The sequence below is a fragment of the Erpetoichthys calabaricus genome, chromosome 16, assembly GCF_900747795.2.
Source record: "Erpetoichthys calabaricus chromosome 16, fErpCal1.3, whole genome shotgun sequence".
Lineage (NCBI taxonomy): Eukaryota > Metazoa > Chordata > Cladistia > Polypteriformes > Polypteridae > Erpetoichthys > Erpetoichthys calabaricus.
This window is the reverse complement of record NC_041409.2, coordinates 47,535,767-47,558,566: the sequence shown is the minus strand read 5'-3', so window position 1 is coordinate 47,558,566 and position 22,800 is coordinate 47,535,767. Positions and strand designations below refer to the sequence as shown.

Here is a 22,800-nt window from a genome sequence, read left to right as displayed (position 1 = left end):
TCAGACTAGGAATGCAATGAATGTAATTACCCCGATCTACATACAAGGCGAAAGTCTTGCAACATTCAAAGATGATGGTTTGGGATAAGTACACCATACAACATAAAAGAGCTTATGAAGTCTTGAACCGAAAAAAGCAAGATCTCAGAGATCGTAAAAAAAAAAAAAGGAGGTAATGTCGTTTTACTCGCTGTAGATTTTAGTCAAACATTACCAGTTATTCCACGATGGAGACCAGCAGATGAACTCAACGCGTGTTTAAAATCCATGCTTCTCCCACGCTCGGTTATATGTCGCATGTTCTCGGGTAGGTGCACCAAAAAATGTATACATTTAAGCATGTAATGGGCAAACAAAAAATGAGGTATACCCGAAGGCACTGCAGTAGTACTTAATGTAACTTTACTTCTTAAATGTTAATGTTTTACTGTTTAATAATTTATACGCTTCTTATATGTTGTTCAAATTCTTTTATCAAAATACCACTGACAGCGCAATGCACGATAACATGGAGTGAATACACCATACGCATCCGCCCACGGCTGCCCTGCTGTGCGCAGATACGAGTTGATTCTACAATAAAATAAAATAAAGATAAAAAGAGTAAAACAATCATCACCCATAAAGCGTGTGTGTGTGTATATATGTGTATATATATATGTTGATATGTGGATGTGTATATATATATATATATATATATATATATATATATATATATGTAGATATGTATATATATGTGTATATGTATATGTATATATATGTTTATATGTGTGTGTGTGTATTTTATATATATATAAAACACAGCAACACTCATAACAATGACAACACAATTACATTGACAATCATGTTACGTTATTTTTAAAATGTTTCCTTTTTTTTCATAACCTCTTTAACACACTACTTCTCCGCTGCGAAGCGCGGGTATTTTGCTAGTAAATATATATATATATATATATATATATAACATAATTTAATTATTTAAAATAAAAACAGCTCTTCAGCACCAATGCACATTTGAAATGCACAAAACACATTTTTTGTTGCCACAAAATTGATTTTTTTTCAGATTCATGCATTTTTATATATTATACTGTAATTTAACAACCTATTGTTTTTCAGAAAGATGTCCATTACAAATGAGCTAGCAAACACAGGAAGATCACATTTTCTTAATAAGGTAGACTTAAAAGAGTAAGCAACAAAATCATTCAATATTAGTGCAGGAAATGCAAGTATGAAAAACCATATTATGAAAAACCCTTTGAAAATTATGCTACATGACCAAGTAATAAGCACGTTAAAAGCATCAATGAGTTCAGGGTGCAGTGTGAAAGTGGGTGAAATCTGTCTTGAATAGAGAAAACAGTAGATTACAGCAAGAGGAACAAGTCAAAAATGTTTGTTAGAGGATGACTGCTGCTCTTTATAACTTAACTAGCTATGTAAGCCCGTGCTGTAAAAAGCCTGGGGTCCTAGAAACTACTGAAATCGTGAGAAAAAAAATTGAAATGTAGAGATGTCAGGTAATTCAAAGGAACTACTCTGGGCATCTCTCTCCTATGAGGATTTGTTTTGATGACGTGCTCGCATCGCTTGTGCATTAGTGGTGGGAGGAAAAGTAAAAGGGATACCGTTTTGCCGATGTTAGCGGCTAAGCGATTTTGTCTTTCTTCGGAGGTTTCCCTTTCCCAACGTGCTGGCCTCGCTTGTGTTATTAGTGGCTAAGAGAGTTTTCTGTTTCCTTGGAGGCGGAGCCCTTAGCCCGACTCCACCTCTCACTTCCGGGCCGGACTGACAGACACACTTCCATGAGTAGACGTTTATATATAAGAAGACTGTTCACTTATTGGCATGGTGGTAGAGTAGTTTGGGCTAGAGTTCAAATGCTTGCTTGTTCAGTGTCTGTGGATTACACAAATTTTCAGTGTAACCACATGGATTTCTTTTTCTTTTCTTTTTTTTTTTTTTTAAAAACAAACAGATACAGATTCTTCATCCCAATGGTATGCATGTTATGTTGACTAGTCACTGGAAACAGGCTCACATGAGTGACAGGCTGGGTTTTGACGTGTGGGTGCCTTGTAATGTCCAATCCATGATTAATTTCAGCATTGGCTCCAGCACTGTCAGGATAAGTCCCAGTTTTCGATTATCACAAAATTGAATAAAAAAGGGTTAGAAAAGAAATGATTAGATTTACATAAAAATCAAAACACACTAGTTGGCTACATCTGCAGACATCATTAAAAGTATGCAGATAACCTGGGACCCTATCTCAAATTCAGGGCTCATTTAATGTGCACATATTGTAAAAAGGGCATAACAGCATTCAAGAAAACACAGACAAGTAGTAATGTAATTAGGGCTATAAGATATGAGATGGACAGAATTACATTTTTCCAGCTTATGTAAACAAAGACTTAAGGGACACTTGACACAAGTGTTTAAAATTCCAATGTGATCCAGTAATTGTGATGACAGCTGTTACTTTAATGTAAGCTTCTTAACAAGGCCAACTGGCACAGATGAACACTGGCTGGGAGTAAATTTTGTAAAAAATGGTTGAAAACATTGGTGCATTTAGAAAAGCATAAATACAATGTATGCAGCAGTAGATTTGAAAGTAGAGGATTGGGGAGCCAACAAGTGTGAAATTTGTACCGTTACCCAAAGAAAAAGCATTCAGTAGTACTGAGCTGAATGGCCAGTTTTTCATGAAACATTAGCAAATAAAACGTGTCATTTTGCTTAATTTCTCATCAAATATTCCCTTAATTTTTATGTTCCCAGAAGACTATACATTGGGCACAAGTAAACTGTGTACAGAGGTAATAAATAAGATGAATAAAAGTTAATTCAAGAGAAAATACATTGAATCATTAAATTAACTAATTCAAAATATAAACATAATGATAAGACATACATGTTGTTTTCAGTAGTAACTGTCCAGAGAAATTATACTTAAATTATAAAATGCACATGGATGGTTCTTGACATAACAGCATCAAAGTATAAACAAGATGTACAGAACATAAAAGACTGACAAAGGAGTGAAGACCATCGGTAAATCAAGCTTCTTTAGTTATCCAGAAGTTAAGTGGTCCCAATTTCTCATTTCTATACGTCAATTAATATACTAGACTTGTACAGTAAGATGTCTGAAGGTGCTGAATCTTTTTTAGGGTAAACTAATGAGGCGCCTACATAGTTTGCAGCAGAGGAAGCTGGAGCCGAATGTCCTGTTGAGTGTAACTTGCAATTCTAATGTGCAGTGCCATTTTAGATATCTGTGGTTACAAGAAGACACACCTAACCTTCCAAAACTACATGTAAAATATCTCTTATGGTATGATGAATACATAGTAAAACCTTAAATATTGAATTCTAAGAGATGTTTGGCACAAAGGCACAGAAACAGGCCAGTGAGAAAAGGAAGAAGTGAAACTAAACATCCAGATGATTTGCTACAAAGATACTATGCTCTGACAGAAAGGTGAAGTAAAAAGTAGAATTTATCATTCACTATGAAATTCTGATGCACAAATCCTGCTGACCTACTCAAGAGTCTTGTCAAAGGACTGTAGAAAATCTGTAAACTCATCTGTAAAGACATCCCCTTTAAATTTGACTTAATATTAACTCTTCTACAAAGAAGAGCTGGACAAAACTGTAAAGTTCAGGAGTGTCAAGTTGACACATACATACCCAAATAGATCAAAACTCTAATGTGATCAATACAAAAATGCTACTAAAATTATTAGCTGAATGGTACAGTAGGTGCATTTATACAACCAAACCACTGAAAGTTAAGATTTGAAAATGTTTTCCATAAAAATTGTCTGTGTATTTTTCACTTAAATATTGCTTGTTACAAGATCTCATCAAAGGTGAAGAAACATCAGACATATTGGTTTCAGCCTTTTCATCAGTACTACCTAAAATTTACAGTAAGAGTGCACAAATCTTTGTTATCCACTGTATCGGTACTGAAATACCTAAACAAATAGGATTGCCAATAAAATACATAGTAGGAAAGCATACTACGAATTAAAGTATAAAACAGAAATAAGCATGATGAGAAACACAAAGTGATGACTTGACATTACTTGAGCTAAATAACTAGGAAACGTAAAGTTAAAAGACATAGTTAGTAGAGTTTATGATGCTTCTGTAAGGTTAATGTCAGCAGATTAAATAAAACCTGATACCAAAAGAGTAAACCGACCCTGTCGTCTCCTCTTGTTGACTCATTGTCCAATAGTGGTTCACCTGGTGCCTGGATTGTTACTGACTTGTCACCTCTGCTTCCTTCCCGGCTCTTTGATCGATGTCTTTCTCTACGGTCTCTGTAACAGGAGAAATGAAGCTGCATGAAAAACACAGGTGCAAGACTTGGAATAAAAACACCCCAAAAGCATCCAAAATGTAAATGCCAACCCAAAATAAGATTTATAGCTTTCTCCTTAAAACAATGAAGGAGACAGGTGGAAAAAAAACCCTACTTTTCAACACAACAGTATTGCTATTAGGTGAAAAAAAGAAACGAGCGTTGATTATAGTCAGTTTTAGCTATGGAGGAATATTTTGGTAAAATTAAATAAATAAATACTCAAATAAATGTTTTGTGAAACATGGCAATAAGTAAATTGAATACAATGATGTTTACTCATTACTAATTCAATTTTTCATGAAATGCTTTGTTGCTTAAATATGTATGTATTTCATTATTTCTTCATTTATTTATTTATGTCAATGACACTGTACACATCATGAAACACACCTTTAAATGAAAATTGACATTTTCACTCATCAAAGATGGCAGAATGAGCTCTTGCAAGGACTTTTTTTCTTTTGACCGGTGAATTAGCACTAGTGTGGTACATCTATAGGCAGATACATTCTGATACAGATTACTAAAAATTAATTCAGGACTTCTTGCTGTAATTCTGGCAAACTTTTTCTTCAACTCCTATCCACCAGGACACGCACAGTCACAACACCGAGAATGTGCTTTGCTTGCCTCGTTAATCCTCTGGCTCAAAGGCATGTGCAAAGCTGCCACTGTGCACACCAATCAAAAAACAGTATTCACTAGAGACCACCCTCTCAACTTTGATAGACATAAATGGCAATTTTCATTTCAAGGCATATTTTGTGTTGCATGCCATGGCACTGAAACAAATAAATGAAGAAATTATTAAATATGTACAAAAAGAATTATGCAACCAAAATACACATTTCAAGAAACGTTTATGTATGTACACTTTTCATAATTTAATGTTGCCTGAAATATTCCTCCATACTAGCAGGCCTCACTTTGGTAAATGACAATGAAAATGAGAAATTTAACTATGGGTCTTGATACATTGATATCACAAGGACATAAACAGCAGTATGTTTCACTATATTGAGCTTTAGTTGCTAAATTATTAAATGCACTGACCACAGGTCATAAAAATCACTATTTATAAAGTAAACAGTTCTTGTTAAAGCAATGCTAAATCTTTAAATATGGAAGATAATAAAAAAATTACAGCTAGGGGACTGGACCCAAAAATATAAACTGTCCAGAAAAAAAGTGTAGGTGCAGTCATAATTTGTCATTTTTCAATATTTTTGTTTGGTGTGTACATTATCACATAGTACATTACATAGTGAGAATGGGATAATTAAGGGTATAAAGGAGCAACACAAGGTCTCTCTGTAGAAACCATGTGAAAAATAATATAAAGAGAGATAAACTGGAATTGCATTAAAGAAACATGCTCAAAATGTCATTATATTTTAAATATGTAATTTCTGTATGTTTCTGTATTTAGGAATACAGAAAAAAGTCACCTTTACATTCCAGGAACAGTAGAATGATGTCAGTTTCCTATTACTATGTTAATCTGAAATTTACTTTGGTGTATCACATGAAAGCTTCATGCTGCCTTGTACAGATGGGCAAATTACCTGTGCTTCCGTGAACTGCGGGAATGACTTGACTTGTAAGAATAACCAGAATACTGGGACTCAGTATCCATGCTGCTGTTCCTTGACTTCTCCACACTGCTGTGGGTCTGCTTGCGGGGGTGGCTGTTCCCCCCTCCTCCTCCCCCCTCCCTCTGGCCGTTCCCAGCTCTTGATGGCACCCCCCCTTCCTTAAGTTTCCGGGTGGTCACCGCCTTAGCAGAGAGAGAGAGAGGTAATTTCAGAAGGTCGACTTTGCTCCTGAGAGAATCTATTTTGAAGGACTGGTGTTACCCACTCAGAGAATGCCAAAGGCTGAACAACCTGAGGAGAGATTGAAACGTTTTGTGGTTAGAGAACTGGCATTAAATTAAGAAGAGATTGCAAAGTCATTTCTAATTCCATGGCAATTATTCTGACTACTTACATGTACTATAATGCTATATATTCGAACTGTATTTTCAGTGATACTAAAAAAGCAGATGGATTTTGAGATGTGCAAGACACATTTTATTCTTTGTTTTAAGACGCTTCTCCCCATTTAAAATAAATACCAATCTTAAAATAAGAATATGCATTTTAAAAAGAGTGGATAAATCATGTTGAAGGCAATAGAAAACTCTTAAGAATCTCCATCAGTTTACCAGAACCACACAAAGCATATTGGGTTGCTGCAAGGTCACATTGGCACGGCAACGTGGAAACTCTTCATACCACCCTTAAACTAAGGCTTTCATTGCCATGCCAACAATGAGGCTCCGTTGTCAGGGTAATAGCAACTAACATGGGAGCAATGTAGAGGGTGGGAAGCAAGGAAGCCAAAGGACAAAAAAGGGCTACAGCGGGGGATGGGATTCTCACTTGAATTTTACATTAAATTACCCATGGGGAATTGACGTGCAAGAGAACAGGGCCGAATGAAAACGTATAACTAGTTTATATATAAAAAAAAAAAAAAAGTGTGAGGTACGGATTTGCTGACTTGACTGACATTCATTGGGATCTAAATGACAGGAAAAAAAAAAAACCTATTGTTTTTATATTTCCTCACTATGTGGTCTAATCAAGTGACCTAACACCAAATGAAGGAGACTGTACTTGCCTAATTCAAGAAGTCTGTATAAATATAAAAAAGGTAACAATAATAACTCACAAGGAAAGGCAATTTTGTACATGGGTGTGTACAAAATAAACTGGCAGTTCCAAAATATGCTGAGAAGTATTTCAAGTGCTTTCCTTTAGAAAACGGAATTATGAAATGGAGATTATTATTGTTGGAAAGTTTGGCACATTCACTCTTTTGTGTAGATCAGTTACTTCAGTTAGAATAATTACAGTATTAATTACACCTAATAACTACAGACCAATGGCACTTACGTCTCATACCATGAAGACCCTTTGACAGACTGGTCCTGGACTATAGGAGTCCTCTTGTGGTAGACCAGCTGGACCCACTGCAGCTTGCCTATTGGACAAAGATTAGTGTGGAGGAAGCTATTATCTATCTGCTCCACAAGGCTTAATCTCATCTGGACAAAGCTGACAGCATTGTGAAGATTATGTTTTTTTTTTTTTTATTTCTCCACCGTCTTCAATACCATCCAGCCATTCCTGTTAAGGGGTAAACTTGGAGATATGCAGATGGATCAGTTTATTGTGTCCTGGAAAATGGACTATCTGTCAGTCAGACCTCAGTCTGTGAGGCTCAAGGACTGTGTGAGCAACACTGGAGCACCGCAAGGAACAGTCCTGTCTCATTTTCTCTTCATTCTGTACACCTCTGACTATAAATATGACACTAGATCATGTCACCTGCAGAAATTATCAGATGACCAGTAACGGCGCACTGCACGATAACGTGCAGTGAATACACTTGACTTCAGCATTCATAGTATTCATCCTCTTTCTCTGTACGATTAGCATTCGTTTGCTCAGAGTTTGATATGCTTGCTGCTTCCCGAGCAGCTCTTCTTTACTCCACCCTAGCGGCCCTTCTCTTCTTTCGTCTGCATCTTTTCGCGTTAAAACTGATTAAGTTAGTTTTTGTGTTGCAATTACTTAATCTGGCACTTAAGTCTTCAATCTGCCTCAAGAATGATTAGCGAAGGTGGTAGGGAATGAGAACAGCGCCTGTACGCATGTGCCGCACGGCCGCCCTGCGGCGCGCTGCCGAGAGTTGATTCTACAATAAAATAAAATAAAAAATAAAAAGAGTAATAAAATCTTCACCCCAAAAGCGGATAGTAGACGTCACGTAGTATATGTGTACCAAATTTCAAGTCAATAGGTGAAACCGAGCTACAGGTGATTTAAAATCCTGGACAGACAAACGAACAGCCACGGTAGCGTATTATAGAAGAAGATTCTGCACTTATAGTGTCTATTGATAAGGGAGAAGAGTATAGGAGTCAGGTGGAGAACTTTGTTTCTTGGTGCAAAGACAATTGTCTGCATCTTAACCGGTCTCCAGCTGTCTGGGGTTTTTTTTTTTTTTGGTCCTCCCTAGCCATCAGACCTTATTTTTACTCTATGTTAATTAGTATTGCCTAATTTTATTTCTTATATATTTTGTCTTTTTCATCCTGTAAAGCACTTTGACCTATATCATTTGTATGAAAATGTGCTATATAAATAAATGCTGTTGTTAACATCAGCAAAATCAAGAAATTGGTTAGTGGCTTTTGCCGCACCAAAGAGCCTATGTCTTGTCAGTATTCAGGGGATGGAACACACTACTACAAGTATTTGGAACTATGTAAGAAAGAGCAAGAGCAGGCTCTTTTTCCTTAGTAGATTGTGTTCTTTTAATGTTAGTAGTGACATCCTGCACATCTTCTATAACTCTGTGATGGCCAGCGTTAGTGTGCTGGGGTGGTAACATCACTACAAGAGAGGCCCAACGAATTGACAAGAAGATTAAAATGGCCAGCTCAGTTAAAGGATGCACTCTGGACCCCCTTAAAGTAGTAGCAAAGGAGAAAATTAAAACAAAACTGAGTGCCATTATGAACAGTGATACACATCCTCTCTCTGACACATTAACACTGAGGACTTTCAGCCAATGAATTATTCAGTAGAAGTGTGTCAAGAAATGCGACTGTAGCTCTAATGAACATGGGGAGAGGTTCCACCAGGACTTCACTCCAATGGAGAGAAATTTTACAATGGAAAGGTGAGCGAGTCTATGTTAACAGACATCTGTTGGCCATTCCACCATGGAACACCTTCAGTAGGATTTATAAGAGGGACAAAACTACCAAGTGACTGCTTTTTGTAAAGAACAATTATATTTAAAACAATTGCGTGAAATTTATCATCCCCCCCCACCCCAGTCTAAACACTTCATTTTAAAAATGTGTTTTCCTCTAAAATATTTTTTTGTAATTATTCATCTCTCAAACACTAAATGAGATAGAGCATTTCTGTGGCAGATTGGATTCGGCACCCTCAAATCTATAAAGAATACACAAAATTTTGGAAGGGAGCAACATAAAACTTTTTTTTGTGGGTCAGCGTAATCGGACAGTACATTCATTTTCATTTAATAATTACAGAATGAAAATTTTTGGAATCTATGCTCTGAATTTAAACATTTTATATTTAAACTAGGGCGGCACGGTGGCGCAGTGGGTAGCGCTGCTGCCTCGCAGTTGGGAGACCTGGGGACCCGGGTTCGCTTCCCGGGTCCTCCCTGCGTGGAGTTTGCATGTTCTCCCCGTGTCTGCGTGGGTTTCCTCCGGGCGCTCCGGTTTCCTCCCACAGTCCAAAGACATGCAGGTTAGGTGGATTGGCGATTCTAAATTGGCCCTAATGTGTGCTTGGTGTGTGGGTGTGTTTGTGTGTGTCCTGCGGTGGGTTGGCACCCTGCCCAGGATTGGTTCCTGCCTTGTGCCCTGTGTTGGCTGGGATTGGCTTCAGCAGACCCCCGTGACCCTGTGTTCGGATTCAGTGGGTTGGAAAATGGATGGATGGATGGATATTTAAACTAATAAAATCAACCTGTCATTACAATAAGATTTTATTATGAAAATAATGTAACCAGTAACAAATGTCACAATAAATGATTTATATTGTTAAGCAGACAGTGACTGTAAGAGTAAGTCATACTATGTATGACCAGTAATGGGGAGAAAACATGTGCAAAATAAATTGGATATTGTTTCGTGGGGAAAAGGGGCCTTTTTTTTTTTGACTTCTAAACTAACGCCTGCATTACTCAGGTATATTAAAAAACAGTAATTCCTTTCTTCCACATCAACATACCACAAAATTATGCAGTGTGTTGAAATGATACCTCAAAACAGCCACTTGGTGTGACAGATGCTTTGTGCTCTTCTTAACACTATCTGTCATGCTTTCCTGAATTGACACAAGCAGCTTTGGAATCTGATCTGCCTGTTCACATGAGTCTTTTTTCTTCTCTGTCTTCATTAAGATCGGCACATTACATTTACTTGGCACAGATAGTTCCTGCATAGTACTCCTAAGTAAACATAAAAAAATAACAGAAGTATTTTTTCAAATGTTAATGAGTCTGTTTATGCTTGACATGTTTTAATGTGAAAGTGATGTGGTTTCTGTTTTATTGTATTTACCTAGATATGTGGGGTTATGAAATTAAATAACAGGTTTTATCCTTTCTTTTATTGTAATATTAGCTGTAAATATATGTAAAATCTCCAAGCCTGTCCTCCATAAAGAGTACTCAACAATATTAAGTTGAGTTGAACCAGATGAGGAAAATACAGTACACATGCCATTCCCTACACTGCACTGCATTTGTCAAAACTATTGTTAACCGCACAATTTTACTACCTTCACACTAATTCTTTTTCATCTCTGAACGCATCTTCCTCTTTCTCAGTGAAAGTCAGCCTATCCACCCAATCATTCTCATTCCACTCCTTTATTATTTTGTTTCATAATCCTCCTTTATTGGTCACATCTCCTCATTAGGTGTAGATATGTATTTTTTCTTTATTTTAAAAAGCTTTGCTGGAAGAGATTAATGATGATCAATATTTTAAAATACTGTTTAATATTTTAAATTATGGTTTAATTGTATCTATATTTTTTAAAAGCATACATTTTTATTGGTTAGTGAGTAAAGAGTTGTTATAGCATGCAGTTTAAGCATTACGTTTATCATACACGGTGCTACTGTAGGGTGGTACAGTGGTAGTGCTGCTGCCTTGCAACAAGGATAGCAGGGTCATATCAGAGGCACAATTTAAATGTTTTATGATGCTTTTCCTTTAGTTTCAGTTTTACACAACATAAAATAAGTCCATGCTATTTATATGTGGGATCTTTGCTGTGAAAGGTTCTCCCAAGAGTCCAGCAGGTAAAAACACTTTTACAACTTCAAGAAGATGAGGAATCAACTCCAACCCTTTTTAAAAATCTGTCACATGGAATAAATACACTGAATATAAATAAAAAAGCCTATAACATTTAAAAACAAAATCTGTTAATCTGAAGATACATCCAGATTATTAAAAGGAAATGCAACTAATTTCTTTACTATTTTGTTATTATTTCTTTGTTATTATGAACGTCAGTAATTCAAGGTGCAGTTGTTTATCTGTGTTAATGATCACTGATGCTTGTCAATTTTCCACAACATTTCTTAAATTTAAAATTATCATGTCAGTGCTGAAACATCCTTTGAAAAGCTTGTTGAAAAGTTGCTTTTTGGGTATAATTTTAGGAATATTAATTTCTTTGTTTTAAAGGAAGAAGCATTAATCACTGGCTGCATTAGAGGGATACTACATTTTAGCCTCATTTTTTGTAATCAGCTTTGAATTTAGCCTAATAGGAAGAACGGATGATAGATTATTAGATAGATACAGATGAAATAAATTAGATAGATTAGATGGACAGACAGACAGACAGAGAGATGTATGTCTCCAAGGGAATTACATGCATAAATATTACAACAAACAAAAAAACACAAGAATTACTAAAAGAAAAGAAAACTTCAGACTTGACTAAACATAAAAAAAGAACAGTCAAAGTCACAATGGGTCATTATTGCCGTTTTTTATAAAGGAGTCCCTGTAGTGTTTCTTGACACTTTTTTGCTGAATAATTCATTAACTGAAAGTACTCCGTGTCAGAGAGAGGGTGTGCAGCTTTGTTCATAATGGCACTCAGTTCTGTCTTCATTCTCTGTTCCACTCTTACCTCTAGAAGGTCCACTAAGCCTGCTTTCTTAATTAGATTGTTGATTCAGTGGGCCTCCCTTGTGGTGATGTTACCAGCCCTGAACACCACAGCATAGAAAATTGCACTGGCCATTGCAGAGTGGTAGAAGATGTGAAGGATGTCATTTCCCAGAGTAACAGGGCACAGTCTCCTAAGGAAAAAAAAAAAAAAAAAAAAGAGTCTGCTCTACCATTTCCTCTATGGTTTCTCTGTGTTATGAGACCAGTCCAGTTTGTCTTTGATGTGGACTTCCAAGTACTTGTAGCAGTGTAACAGTTCCACATTCATTCCATGAATACTAACCAGGGTATAAAGGCTGTCTAATGCAGCAAATATCAATGGCCAGTTCTTTAGTTTTGTCAATGATAGGTTGCAGACAATTGTTTCGGCATCAAGAAACAAAAGTTCTCCATCTGACTGACCCATATTAGTGCAGAAATCTTAGAATTTCTTTCAATCATATGGCCTGGTGTTACATTTAAAATCTGAGGTGTACAGACTGAATTAAATGCAAAACAGGAATTTCCTCAAACAAAACACTATTCATAAAATATGCATTATTAGATCCCATTTAATTACACAAAGCGTACCTGCTGGTTTGACAGGAAATTCACTTGTGAAGAGCCCCCTTCTTTTGAGATTGGTATATCAGGATTTGCATTAGTCTTGAACTGCAAAATAAAAAATAAAATAAACTAGCAACATATAATAAAATATGGTGAAAAGTCACAAAACTACTCATTAATTAGAATTTTGATTGGTTAAATTTTAATGAAAAATTCTTCATCAAATAAAATGCAGACATTTTTCAAAGTGAACAGCAAGAACATATTACCGTAAATAATATGTGCGGATAACATTTTACACATGTTTTTAAAGCTTCAAACATTGAGTCCCCCATCAACATTCATAATAACCCAAACAATGTTATGCAGGATCATTTATTAAAAAAGAAAACTGCAATTGTCCAAGAAAACCAAAGCAATATGTTTCAATGACTATTCTTTACATACTGATAGTTCAAGTGCACCAAAATATCATAGCTGTAGATGACACATACCTTTGACCCTATGCATTACTTGTGAACTCCAAAAAAGACGGGACATTTATGTTACAGTAGGATGCTATTTATTGACCTTACATCTGCCTTTAAACTGCCCCAAAAACATAAGAGGGTACATAAAACTCAATTTGCACTTGATAAAAGTGTTTCCAATGAAAAGATCATAGATAGCAAAAAAGTAGGTATATATTGAACACTTTTAGAACTCCTGCTGGAGCTGCAGACGAGGCTATTTATATTAATTTTGAGGATCAATGTGACAGGCTGTTACTAAATATTTCTCATCCCCTTTATCTTCTCCCTGACATATAATGGAAATTGACATCACTGCCATTTTTGATTAGGTCTTCGCACTGAAACAGATATTAAGAGTGCCTGTACTTCCATTCATCCAGCCATCCATAACTTAACCCCTTCATCCAATTCTGAGTCGTGAGTGATGCCCGGGTTGCTTGTAGCTGGCATCACATTATGGTGTTAATGGTGGGATGGACCAGTGGCAGTAAGGGAGTGAAGAGGATGGCACAGGACTGTATGAGAAAGTGTCAGAGGTGGCTTCCTACCCCATTTGAATGAAGGATGTATGAAGACACAAAATGGACGATGGAAACAATTTTAACTGTTTTAATTGCTTCTAGTTATTGATTGTTCTATTGTCCTCAATTTGTGTTTACCTGTTTTCTTTTTATGGGGGTAGGGGGGCAGGAACTGTTAAGAATGAAGGGCTTTTAGTGGTTTTTAAAACAGTGGTGACGTTCACTGCCTCCTGGCCAGGGCTTCCAGTTTTTTTTTTTTTTAACTGTTGGGTTGCGTATACAGTTCATCTGTGTGAACTTGTGACTTGAGGTAAGTGGTAAAGATGCTTTTAAAGATTTAATTTATTAATTGATCATTTTTAGCACTTACCGTGCGGTGGTCCTTTTAAGCAAATTCCACATGAGGGCACGTAATCACAGATGCAACTGCCGGCAGTATGGTGATTAGGCAACAACTTGGAGCCAATAGTTTAAACAGTGGAGGGATGAGTCCAGGAAAAAATAATGGCAGAGGTTCATTAGCAGAGGTATTCTCAGTGAAGGTCAAGATGTATCAACACTGTTCAGCAAGTTAAAGAGAGCAGTGCTAAGGGCTACCATGGGCGTTCCTGGAAGTGGCACATTCAGATCTGCTGACTTTCATAAACATAGCAGACGAGAATGGAGAGAGACAACTGGGAGTCTGTGTTTGTAGGAAAGAAGATCTGGAGTGTGACAAGATTTTGTTGGGGGAAAGGTGGCATTGGGGTACTGTAGATGCAAAGTGAGATCACAGCTCAGGAACTATGGCAACCAGGACTGGTGCAGTTGAAGCTGCAGCAACCAGTAGCGGGGCAGAAGGAGTCAACAAACACCTAGTGATCCAAAGTAATGTCCTGAGTCTAGGAAATTACTTCTCGTTGGATTTTAAATGTTTGTTTATATTCACCCTTTGGACAAAGTAATTTTTATGGCTCTGTTTTTAACATAGATTTATTTATTTCTTGTGGGCCATGCACTATTTTTGTAAATTTGAAAAATTTGCACTTCCTGATTTATGACAATAAAATCTCCACTTTTGAACTGTACTACAGGTCTGTCTCCTCACCTGCTACATGTCCATCCTCAGTTACAATCTAGAAGATGCCCAGTCAATGAACAATTCCATTGGAGACTGCAGAGCTAAATTGTGCACATTGCCCACTCAAATAGTTAGAGTAACATGTATGGATCTGGGATGCCAGAGATACAAATCCATGCAAATATTGGTAGACCCTGGACTCAATGGTGAAACTTCTTCACATTTTGAAAAGACGACCATTATATGACTGAGCTATCATGTGGCATTGTTGGACAGTCTAGGGAGGAGCTGGATGGCCAAGGCAGATGCAATTATTGCAGAATATAATTTTCCTCTTCTCTTCTTTGTTTTAGCTGATCTTAATTAAAAACAAATGTATAATACATTAATATTTAATCACTATAGAAATCCCAATTGATGTAGAAAAATCAAGAGACTAGAGGCACATAAGACCACCTAGTTGAATAACTAGGTTAAACAATAAAAAATAAAACTATGCACAAGTCTAAACAAATCAAAAAAACCTGCTAATCTTAACATGTTATTAGACAAACATTAAGTCGATTCCCATTTTAGCTCCAAAAAACCCAGGAAAATGTCTTCCACGGCGTCAGGTGTAACATTTTTTGCCATGGTTTACTGCAACTGTCTACAGGATTTGTCCAGTTTCAAGAAGCGCACTGTTGTGCATCATGATATTTATACATATAATGATTACCTTTACAATAATTGAAAATATATCCCGTATAAAAGCACCTTGTGAATATCTACTCTGGAAAAGGAATCAAAAAGAAAAAAAAAAAAAACTTGACAGCTACAGTATTAGGATTAAGCACAGAGATACATATTCGTCCAGTGTCATGAAGACACTGGGGGGGGGGGGTGGTTAACTCTAAATCTAACCTGTGTGAAGAACGAACAAGCAACAACCTTCCACTTTTGTAAATCCAACTTGCCATTTTTAAATTTATTTACTTTTTTTTTGACACCATGAATGTTATAACATCAGATCTGGCTGCATGCTATCCAGTGCAAACTGTCACTACCTGGTTAAAATGCAATGTAAGCATATGAGTAGGCACATATGGCTATGAAGTGTTTAAAAACTGGGCAGAGGCAGAAAGCATAATAGCTCATAATTACTCAAAAACAACATGTTAGTTTGATTTTAAACAAATAGTTCAGGACATTGTTGACAGCACCATAATGATATCTAGGCTTTTATCCACAAAAAAGAAGCTACTTTAAAGACATGCAGATGAAATGTAAGCAAAAAATAAATTATTTGAGCTTTTTCCATACCCTTTCTAAGTGCATGCTGGTGCCATGCAGCAGGCACACTGTCAGAAAAATACAATGGAAAATGAAAAGAAGGCTTCTCTGCTTCTCAGCAGGAATATATCACTTAAGCTACTAGAGGAAGAAACATTTATGTAGTAATGGAGCTGTGAGATGCAATAAATCCCACAAAGACCTCTACTGAAGAGTCTGCCTTTGACAAGCAGGGCAACAGCCTCATGCCACTGACAAGGAAAGCCAGCAACATTCTCTCAGCAAAAAAGACACCAAAATTACTTTTGTTTTTCACTTATCCTCCTTCTCCTAGGGAATGTTTGGTTAACATTTGAATAACATGACCAGATTGCTCAATTCAATTCAATGTCACTATACTTTACAGTTCAACTAAAAGTATTTGTTGCTAGTCCAACCAGTAGAAATATGCCGTGACAATACAGTATGAGCAAGTAATAACCACACAATACAGGTAACTGAGCAAAAGAATGGCCAGTTACATTGATTTGGTATTGAAGACTGCTTAGTAGTACAAGTGCTTACTGTTCATAATGGAGTCCACATGAAAGTTAACAATCTAATGACCTGCAGGTAAAAACTAACTCTTTGGCTGGTACAGCATCAAATGCTATTATATTATTTATTGGATGGTAGAGGAGACAAACAGTGTGTTGCTCTTTTGTGGCGTCTGAGACAATGAAAAGAGGTGCCTGAATGAAAACTTAGCCAATGAAGCTCATCCCCACTATAGATGCATGCATACAGCACATTTTTATATTTCTTATACATTCATCCTTCCATTAACCAACCCGCTATATCCTAACTACAGGGTCACAGGACATACTTTTGTATTTTGCTAAATTTCACATTGTATTTATTTTAACTATACAGTACTTCTTCTTTCGGCTGCTCCCATTAGGGGTCACCACAGTGGATCACCTTGTTCCATATCGTCCTGTCCTCGTCATCTTGCTCTATCACACACATCACTTGCATGTCTTCTCTCACCACTTCCATAAACCTTCACTTAGGCCTTCCTCTTTTCCTCTTCCCTGGCAGTTCTATCCTTAGCATCCTTCTCCCAATATACTCAGCATCTCTCCTCTGCACATGTCCAAACTAACACAATCTTGCCTCTCTGACTCCAACCTGAGCTGACCCTCTAATGCAGGGGTCGCCAACTCCAGTCCTGGAGGACCACCGTGGCTGCAAGTTTTCATTCTAACCCTTTTTTTAATGAGTGTCCCGTTTGTGCTGCTAATTAACTTCTTGTGAATTCATTTTAATTGACTTAATTTGTTCCCCTGAATTTCTTCATTGTTCCTCTGAATTGCTTCATTCCTTTCCTTAAATGGCACCCAAAGAGAAATGAAATGTGAAGTGAGTGAGCCAACAGAAGACCAACTAAGTCAGGGCCTCAAACTCCAACCAATTTCTCTCCAACCAGCTGCTTAATTAGGAGTCGATCCCTGTCGTTAATTAAACCTGTTCTTTAATTCTGTGCCTTGTTGCTACTCTCATGGTACATTAGCAGACATTTCTGAAACTGCTGATTTTCTTTTTCTAAGAGCACTGTTAAGATGTTTTGTGGACCTGAGCAGATCACCATTCCTGAGACCTTCGCCTTTCTTTATTTTCAGATATTGTATGATGGAAACCATTTATTTTGGCGCATTTTGGATCTTATTATTGTTTGGCTGCTAATTAAAGAAAAATAAACAATTAAGGGGCCTGAGTCTTCAAGAGCAAGTCAATTAAAATGAATTCAAAAGATGTTCATTAGGAGCAAAAACTGGTCACTCATTAAGAAAAGGGTTAGAATGAAAACCTGCAGCCACGGTGGTCCTCCAGGAACGAAGTTGCCAACCCTTGCTCTAATGTACTCATTTCTAATCCTGTCCATCCTCGTCACACCCAATGCAAATCTTAACATCTTTAAGAAGAAGAAGAAGATTTTTGCATATCTCACCACAGGTTAAGAGGAAATAAAATTAGCTATGAGGGTGGTTGCAGTCTAACACATTAAAATGTTGCTCATATTAGCCAATATTAAGGGTTAATTGTTATTGTATTTGATAATGAATGTTAAAGCCTGGGGTGCTAAAACTTTCAGACATTAATTTATAATTTCAGAACAAATTCAAGAAATTCATGCAACATAAAATCTGAGGCAGAAGTTATTAACCTGCTAAGAGCTATTCTGTTCTTCAACCATTTATTTCTTACAGAATAATGTAATGCTACAGAATGGATCTGACATTTTTAACCAAAAAAAAAGTTTCTATCTTTGGATATGTTATTAAATCTTACAACTTAGTATTTTCTATAAATTCATTATGGATTTAAAAAAATAGGCATCTCCACATGGTTTTCCAGTTTCATTCATAACAGTTTTTCTCTTATTCTGCAGTAAAAAGTCCAAGTTAAACATTTTTTTCTCAGCTAACATAAAAAGTTGCATGGGGTAAGTAACATACAATAAGAAAAAATATTTTTGGGTGGAGAATTCCTTTAAGACAATATAATAACCTAACTCCTCACATATATGAATGAGATGATTAAAAAAGAGTAAAGGATTTTAGCTCCAGAAAAAGGCATCTTTATATTTGAAAACAGCATTAATTGAGCGAGCTACCTGCATTAGATTAACGAAGGTAGGAATGAGCTTTATAGTATGTATACGGTGGAAATATCTTAAAACATTTACCAAAGCAACTCTTTTGTATTCTTGAGGCTGTTGAAGAGAAGCTAATAGGCTTTTCCCTTTGGCAGCAAAGATGATTGGATGGGAAAAGCAACAAAGTGCAATCCAATCTAAACAAGAACAGAGTGTCATATTTCATACAAAGACCAAGGAAACACCAGTGGGGGCAGGGTGGGAGTTTAACCCTGTTTCACAAATTAGATCTTAGGGCTGTTAGTACTTGCAGCTCAAAGTCTGAGAGAATTTCATTTTCAAATTATTTTCCCTTCACGTGCATCTGCATAATTACCAAATTTACACTTTTAACTACTGTGAATCATTAAAAAGATTAAGTTTTTTATTTTTCAAGTCAAAGATGTTTTTCACAATAATGGTATATACTGTATTCATTTGCCATATGAAACTGCATGAAGAATCTATACATTATACATATAAAAATAAAATGAACAAAAATATTTCTCTCATTAAGCTAAAAGATGAAATTTGAAAGGATGGTACATTAGGGTAGGCACTTGCTATAACCCACTCACAATGAAAAAACTAAATACCCCAAAATCTCAAAAACACGTTGAGTGATTTAACTGAAACTTGTTGAAATTATTAAAAAAAAGAAAATTAGCCAACACGTGTTTTTAACTTGTTGATATTTATCTGAAATGTTGTAGCAAGTGAAATATTCTTAGGCACCACATTCTCTTTTAGTCTCAATACAGAAGAATGGGACTTGCAATTCATGCAAATGAATGCCAGTACAAGATCTCCGCTGACCACGTTGAGGCTGTAATTGTACAAACAAATGAGAATGCCACTTTATGCAAATAAACGCCACTATCAGAAGCGAAACAAAAGTGAGAAAATTCGACGACATGCTAAGCAAGTTGCATCCTTGGATACGTGTAGTAATCCCTACTTCTGTTGAATTCCTCTGTCGATGTGGTATAAAATACATACAAGTTTCAAAGGGATTGGGGGGTGAGGGCTGACCCTTGTGGACTGTCAAGGTCACTTATATACAGGACATATACTTTGAACAAGAGGCTTTTGGTGGTGAAACATATGCAATATTGCGGAGAACTAAAGTATCCCCTTCAAGGTCAGACTGCTTACTGGTCCATTTCAAGTCCTATGTATAACACATACCAGGGGCAATGGCATGACATGCCTTGGTAAGTTTAAGTGCTTGTGCAGCTCAGTAAAGAGTTCCCCCACAGAGACACAATATACAGGAAGTGGACAATGTACATATGTCACCATAATTTTTCTTCTCAACTCTTCTTTTCTGTACAGTGCTTAAAACATTCAATTCTTTCAATGGGTCACATAAGTGTGCAGCCCGTAAACATCAATGGTGTATGTAAAAAGTTAAAGTAAACCATGATTCAGTGTATATTCCTGTTGATCTAAACCCTCTAAAACTTTAACGATACAAGATTACAGATGAAAGTGTTATATTTAAATCTGACTACAGTTTTTAATGCTACAGGGTGGACTTATATTTATACCTAAAATTCCCATTAATCCTGCTAATTATTTGTTTAAATTCAAAATAATAGTTTCCTGTAAAACTGTGTTTTCCAATGATCATCAATAAAAGCCAAAGCTAGCCAGTAAGAAAAAAAACATTGAAACGCCAGTACCCTTTAGTTTCCTTTAGACCAGGGGGGTATTTTTCGTACGTGGATTACTCGTTTAGCCGGATGTAATTGTTGACGATTTGGCCTGATCCTGGATCTGTCGGTTTTTTGAAACTCTTGCTGGAAGTGTTGTCATAGCAACACATCCAAATCCGCAAACCTGCTCGGAGCAGGTTTGTTCTGCGTAAACAAGGATTAGTTTACACACGTGATCAGTGACGGTGCATGGAAGTCATCCAGTCAGGGCTTCGCCGTTCATGAATGAGCGACCAATTGATATTGGTGCGCAAATTATAAGAAGAGAATTTCATATAGAGAGGGTTTTGCGCAATCGGCAAGATCCTTTATTGCCCCCGGAGGAAATTCTGTACGAAAGATACCGCTTTAGCCGAGGGGGAATATTGTACCTCAAAGATTTATTACCTCCGTATATTCGAAGTCAAACTCGGCGAAGTCGGGCTCTCACAACCACACAGACAGTAGGCATTGCTTTGAGGTTTCTTGCAAGCGGCACTTTTTTATATACTGTAGGCGATGCGGAACATCTATCGAAAAGTGCAGTTTGCCAGGCAATTCGTAAAGTCTGTTTGGCTCTGAAACATTTCCTTCAGGTTTTCATAGTGTTTCCTGGACACCTGCATGTGCAGACAATAAAAGAGGCGTTTCATGCCATTGCAGGTAGGTAATACACAGGCTAAAACACCCACAGTTCCATAAAGAATGCCACAATCAGCCTAACATTCTCATTACCAGGATTTCCAAATGTGATTGGGGCACATGGAACTGATCAGAGTGGAGTTTGATCAAACATTATTTGGAAAATGTACCTCTCCTCCTGATGAATAATCAGACACAGTGTCTTCATCAAATATTTGACCTTCGTTAATATCTCGTTGGTCAGACACAGGTTCAAGGGATATGACATTCCCTGCAACTGACCCAACAAAAAAGAGGGCTATATGGAACATACCTATAGCACACATGGAGGACAAATATGCAATGACCATCCTTTACCTGAAATGAAATGACCACTGCATCCTGCCACTGGTTCTGAGGAGGAGCTTCCCCCTGGAATGCCCTCAGAAACAGGGCAATGGGCATTTTGCTGGAGAGCCAACTCTTCTGCAGGGGTTAGGTCTGGACCGCGTGGACCTCCACCTGTTTTTTGCTTGTCTGCCTCCTTATTAGCTTTAAAATTAATGTTTTTTATATTATATATGATTCTTTATGTCAACAATTCTTTAAATAGTTATATACCAATATTTACCAGTTTGAAGTATATTCTTGTACTTCACTTTAACCTGTTCCCATGTTCTCCTTGTGCTCACGTTTGATCTGGAATTATGACATATTAAATAATAATTAATCTGACACATAGGAAATGAAACGCTGCATTCAGTAAGTACAATGTACACTTTTTAGCGTTTAATTTTTTCGGCCACTTTTTGCCAGCCGTCTTTTCTGGTCTGGGATGCTTTTGCAGTGTTACCCCTTGTGTATATTAAATCTTGAAATTCTTCGTGTCCTTCGAATAAAAGGTCTTGCGCCACGTGTGTGAAAAAAAATGCGCCCGTTCTTTCGTCATTTTGTTGCAGCCTATCAAAGACTTGCTGATCATGTTTTCTATACTCAATATATATGGGCTTTTCACTCAGTGCGGGCGCGCGCATTCATCTCGTATGATTAGATCCAGCTACACTAATCTAATACACAGCTGCGTTTGAAAAACCGACTTATCTGGATGAGTTTCACCGGCATTAACTCATTCAGGATGAGGCACCTGATCTCGGATGGTTTAAGCGACGTACGAAAAATACCCCCCAGGCTGGATATTTAATTTATAAAATACTTTCAATTTAGAATGCAATTTCCATTGGCAAAGAAATACAATATACACCTTGCAGAAATAACTTTGACTTGAAAAATACCAAGCTTATCTTCAATTCTGTCTTAAACATATTCTTTTATTTTGTGTCTACATTTTTTATTCCATGGCCACAACTGTAGTAAATATATCTGACAGATAAAATACCTTCATAGGGTATAACCTCAAAAAAACCCTCAAAATAAAAATATGGGAAAATATAATTTATAGCACTCTCAGTTCAGTTAAAACATGAGCAACAAACTTGTGTTTATAAGTGATTACATAAGTAAATCACTTTTCACATTCTCGCATAGTTAGAGCAGCTAGCTTCAAGAATTCTGAAGCTACAGTTACATTAAGGCAGTGATGGATACAACAAAAAATCAATTTTTCCTTTTTACTTTCACATCCTGGGCATGTGCATTTCAATTTTGTTTTAAAAGCAATATGGTGCTAAACACAAAGACACGTGCTTTACTTC

At 36.8% G+C, this 22,800-nt stretch overlaps 1 protein-coding gene across 1 annotated transcript in view; it reads right to left on the bottom strand.

Moving 5' to 3' along the window:
* vangl2 (VANGL planar cell polarity protein 2) overlaps positions 1–22,800 on the bottom strand; it is a 101,590-nt gene that overhangs the window by 43,959 nt on the left and 34,831 nt on the right. Inside the window, exons 2-4 of the mRNA XM_028821129.2 lie at positions 12,753–12,833; positions 5,956–6,276; positions 4,226–4,346 (exon numbers count right to left, since the gene is read on the bottom strand). Coding sequence (XP_028676962.1) covers positions 4,226–4,346; positions 5,956–6,026 — 192 coding nt within the window. The 5' untranslated portion in view covers positions 6,027–6,276; positions 12,753–12,833. The remainder of the gene's footprint in view (positions 1–4,225; positions 4,347–5,955; positions 6,277–12,752; positions 12,834–22,800) is intronic.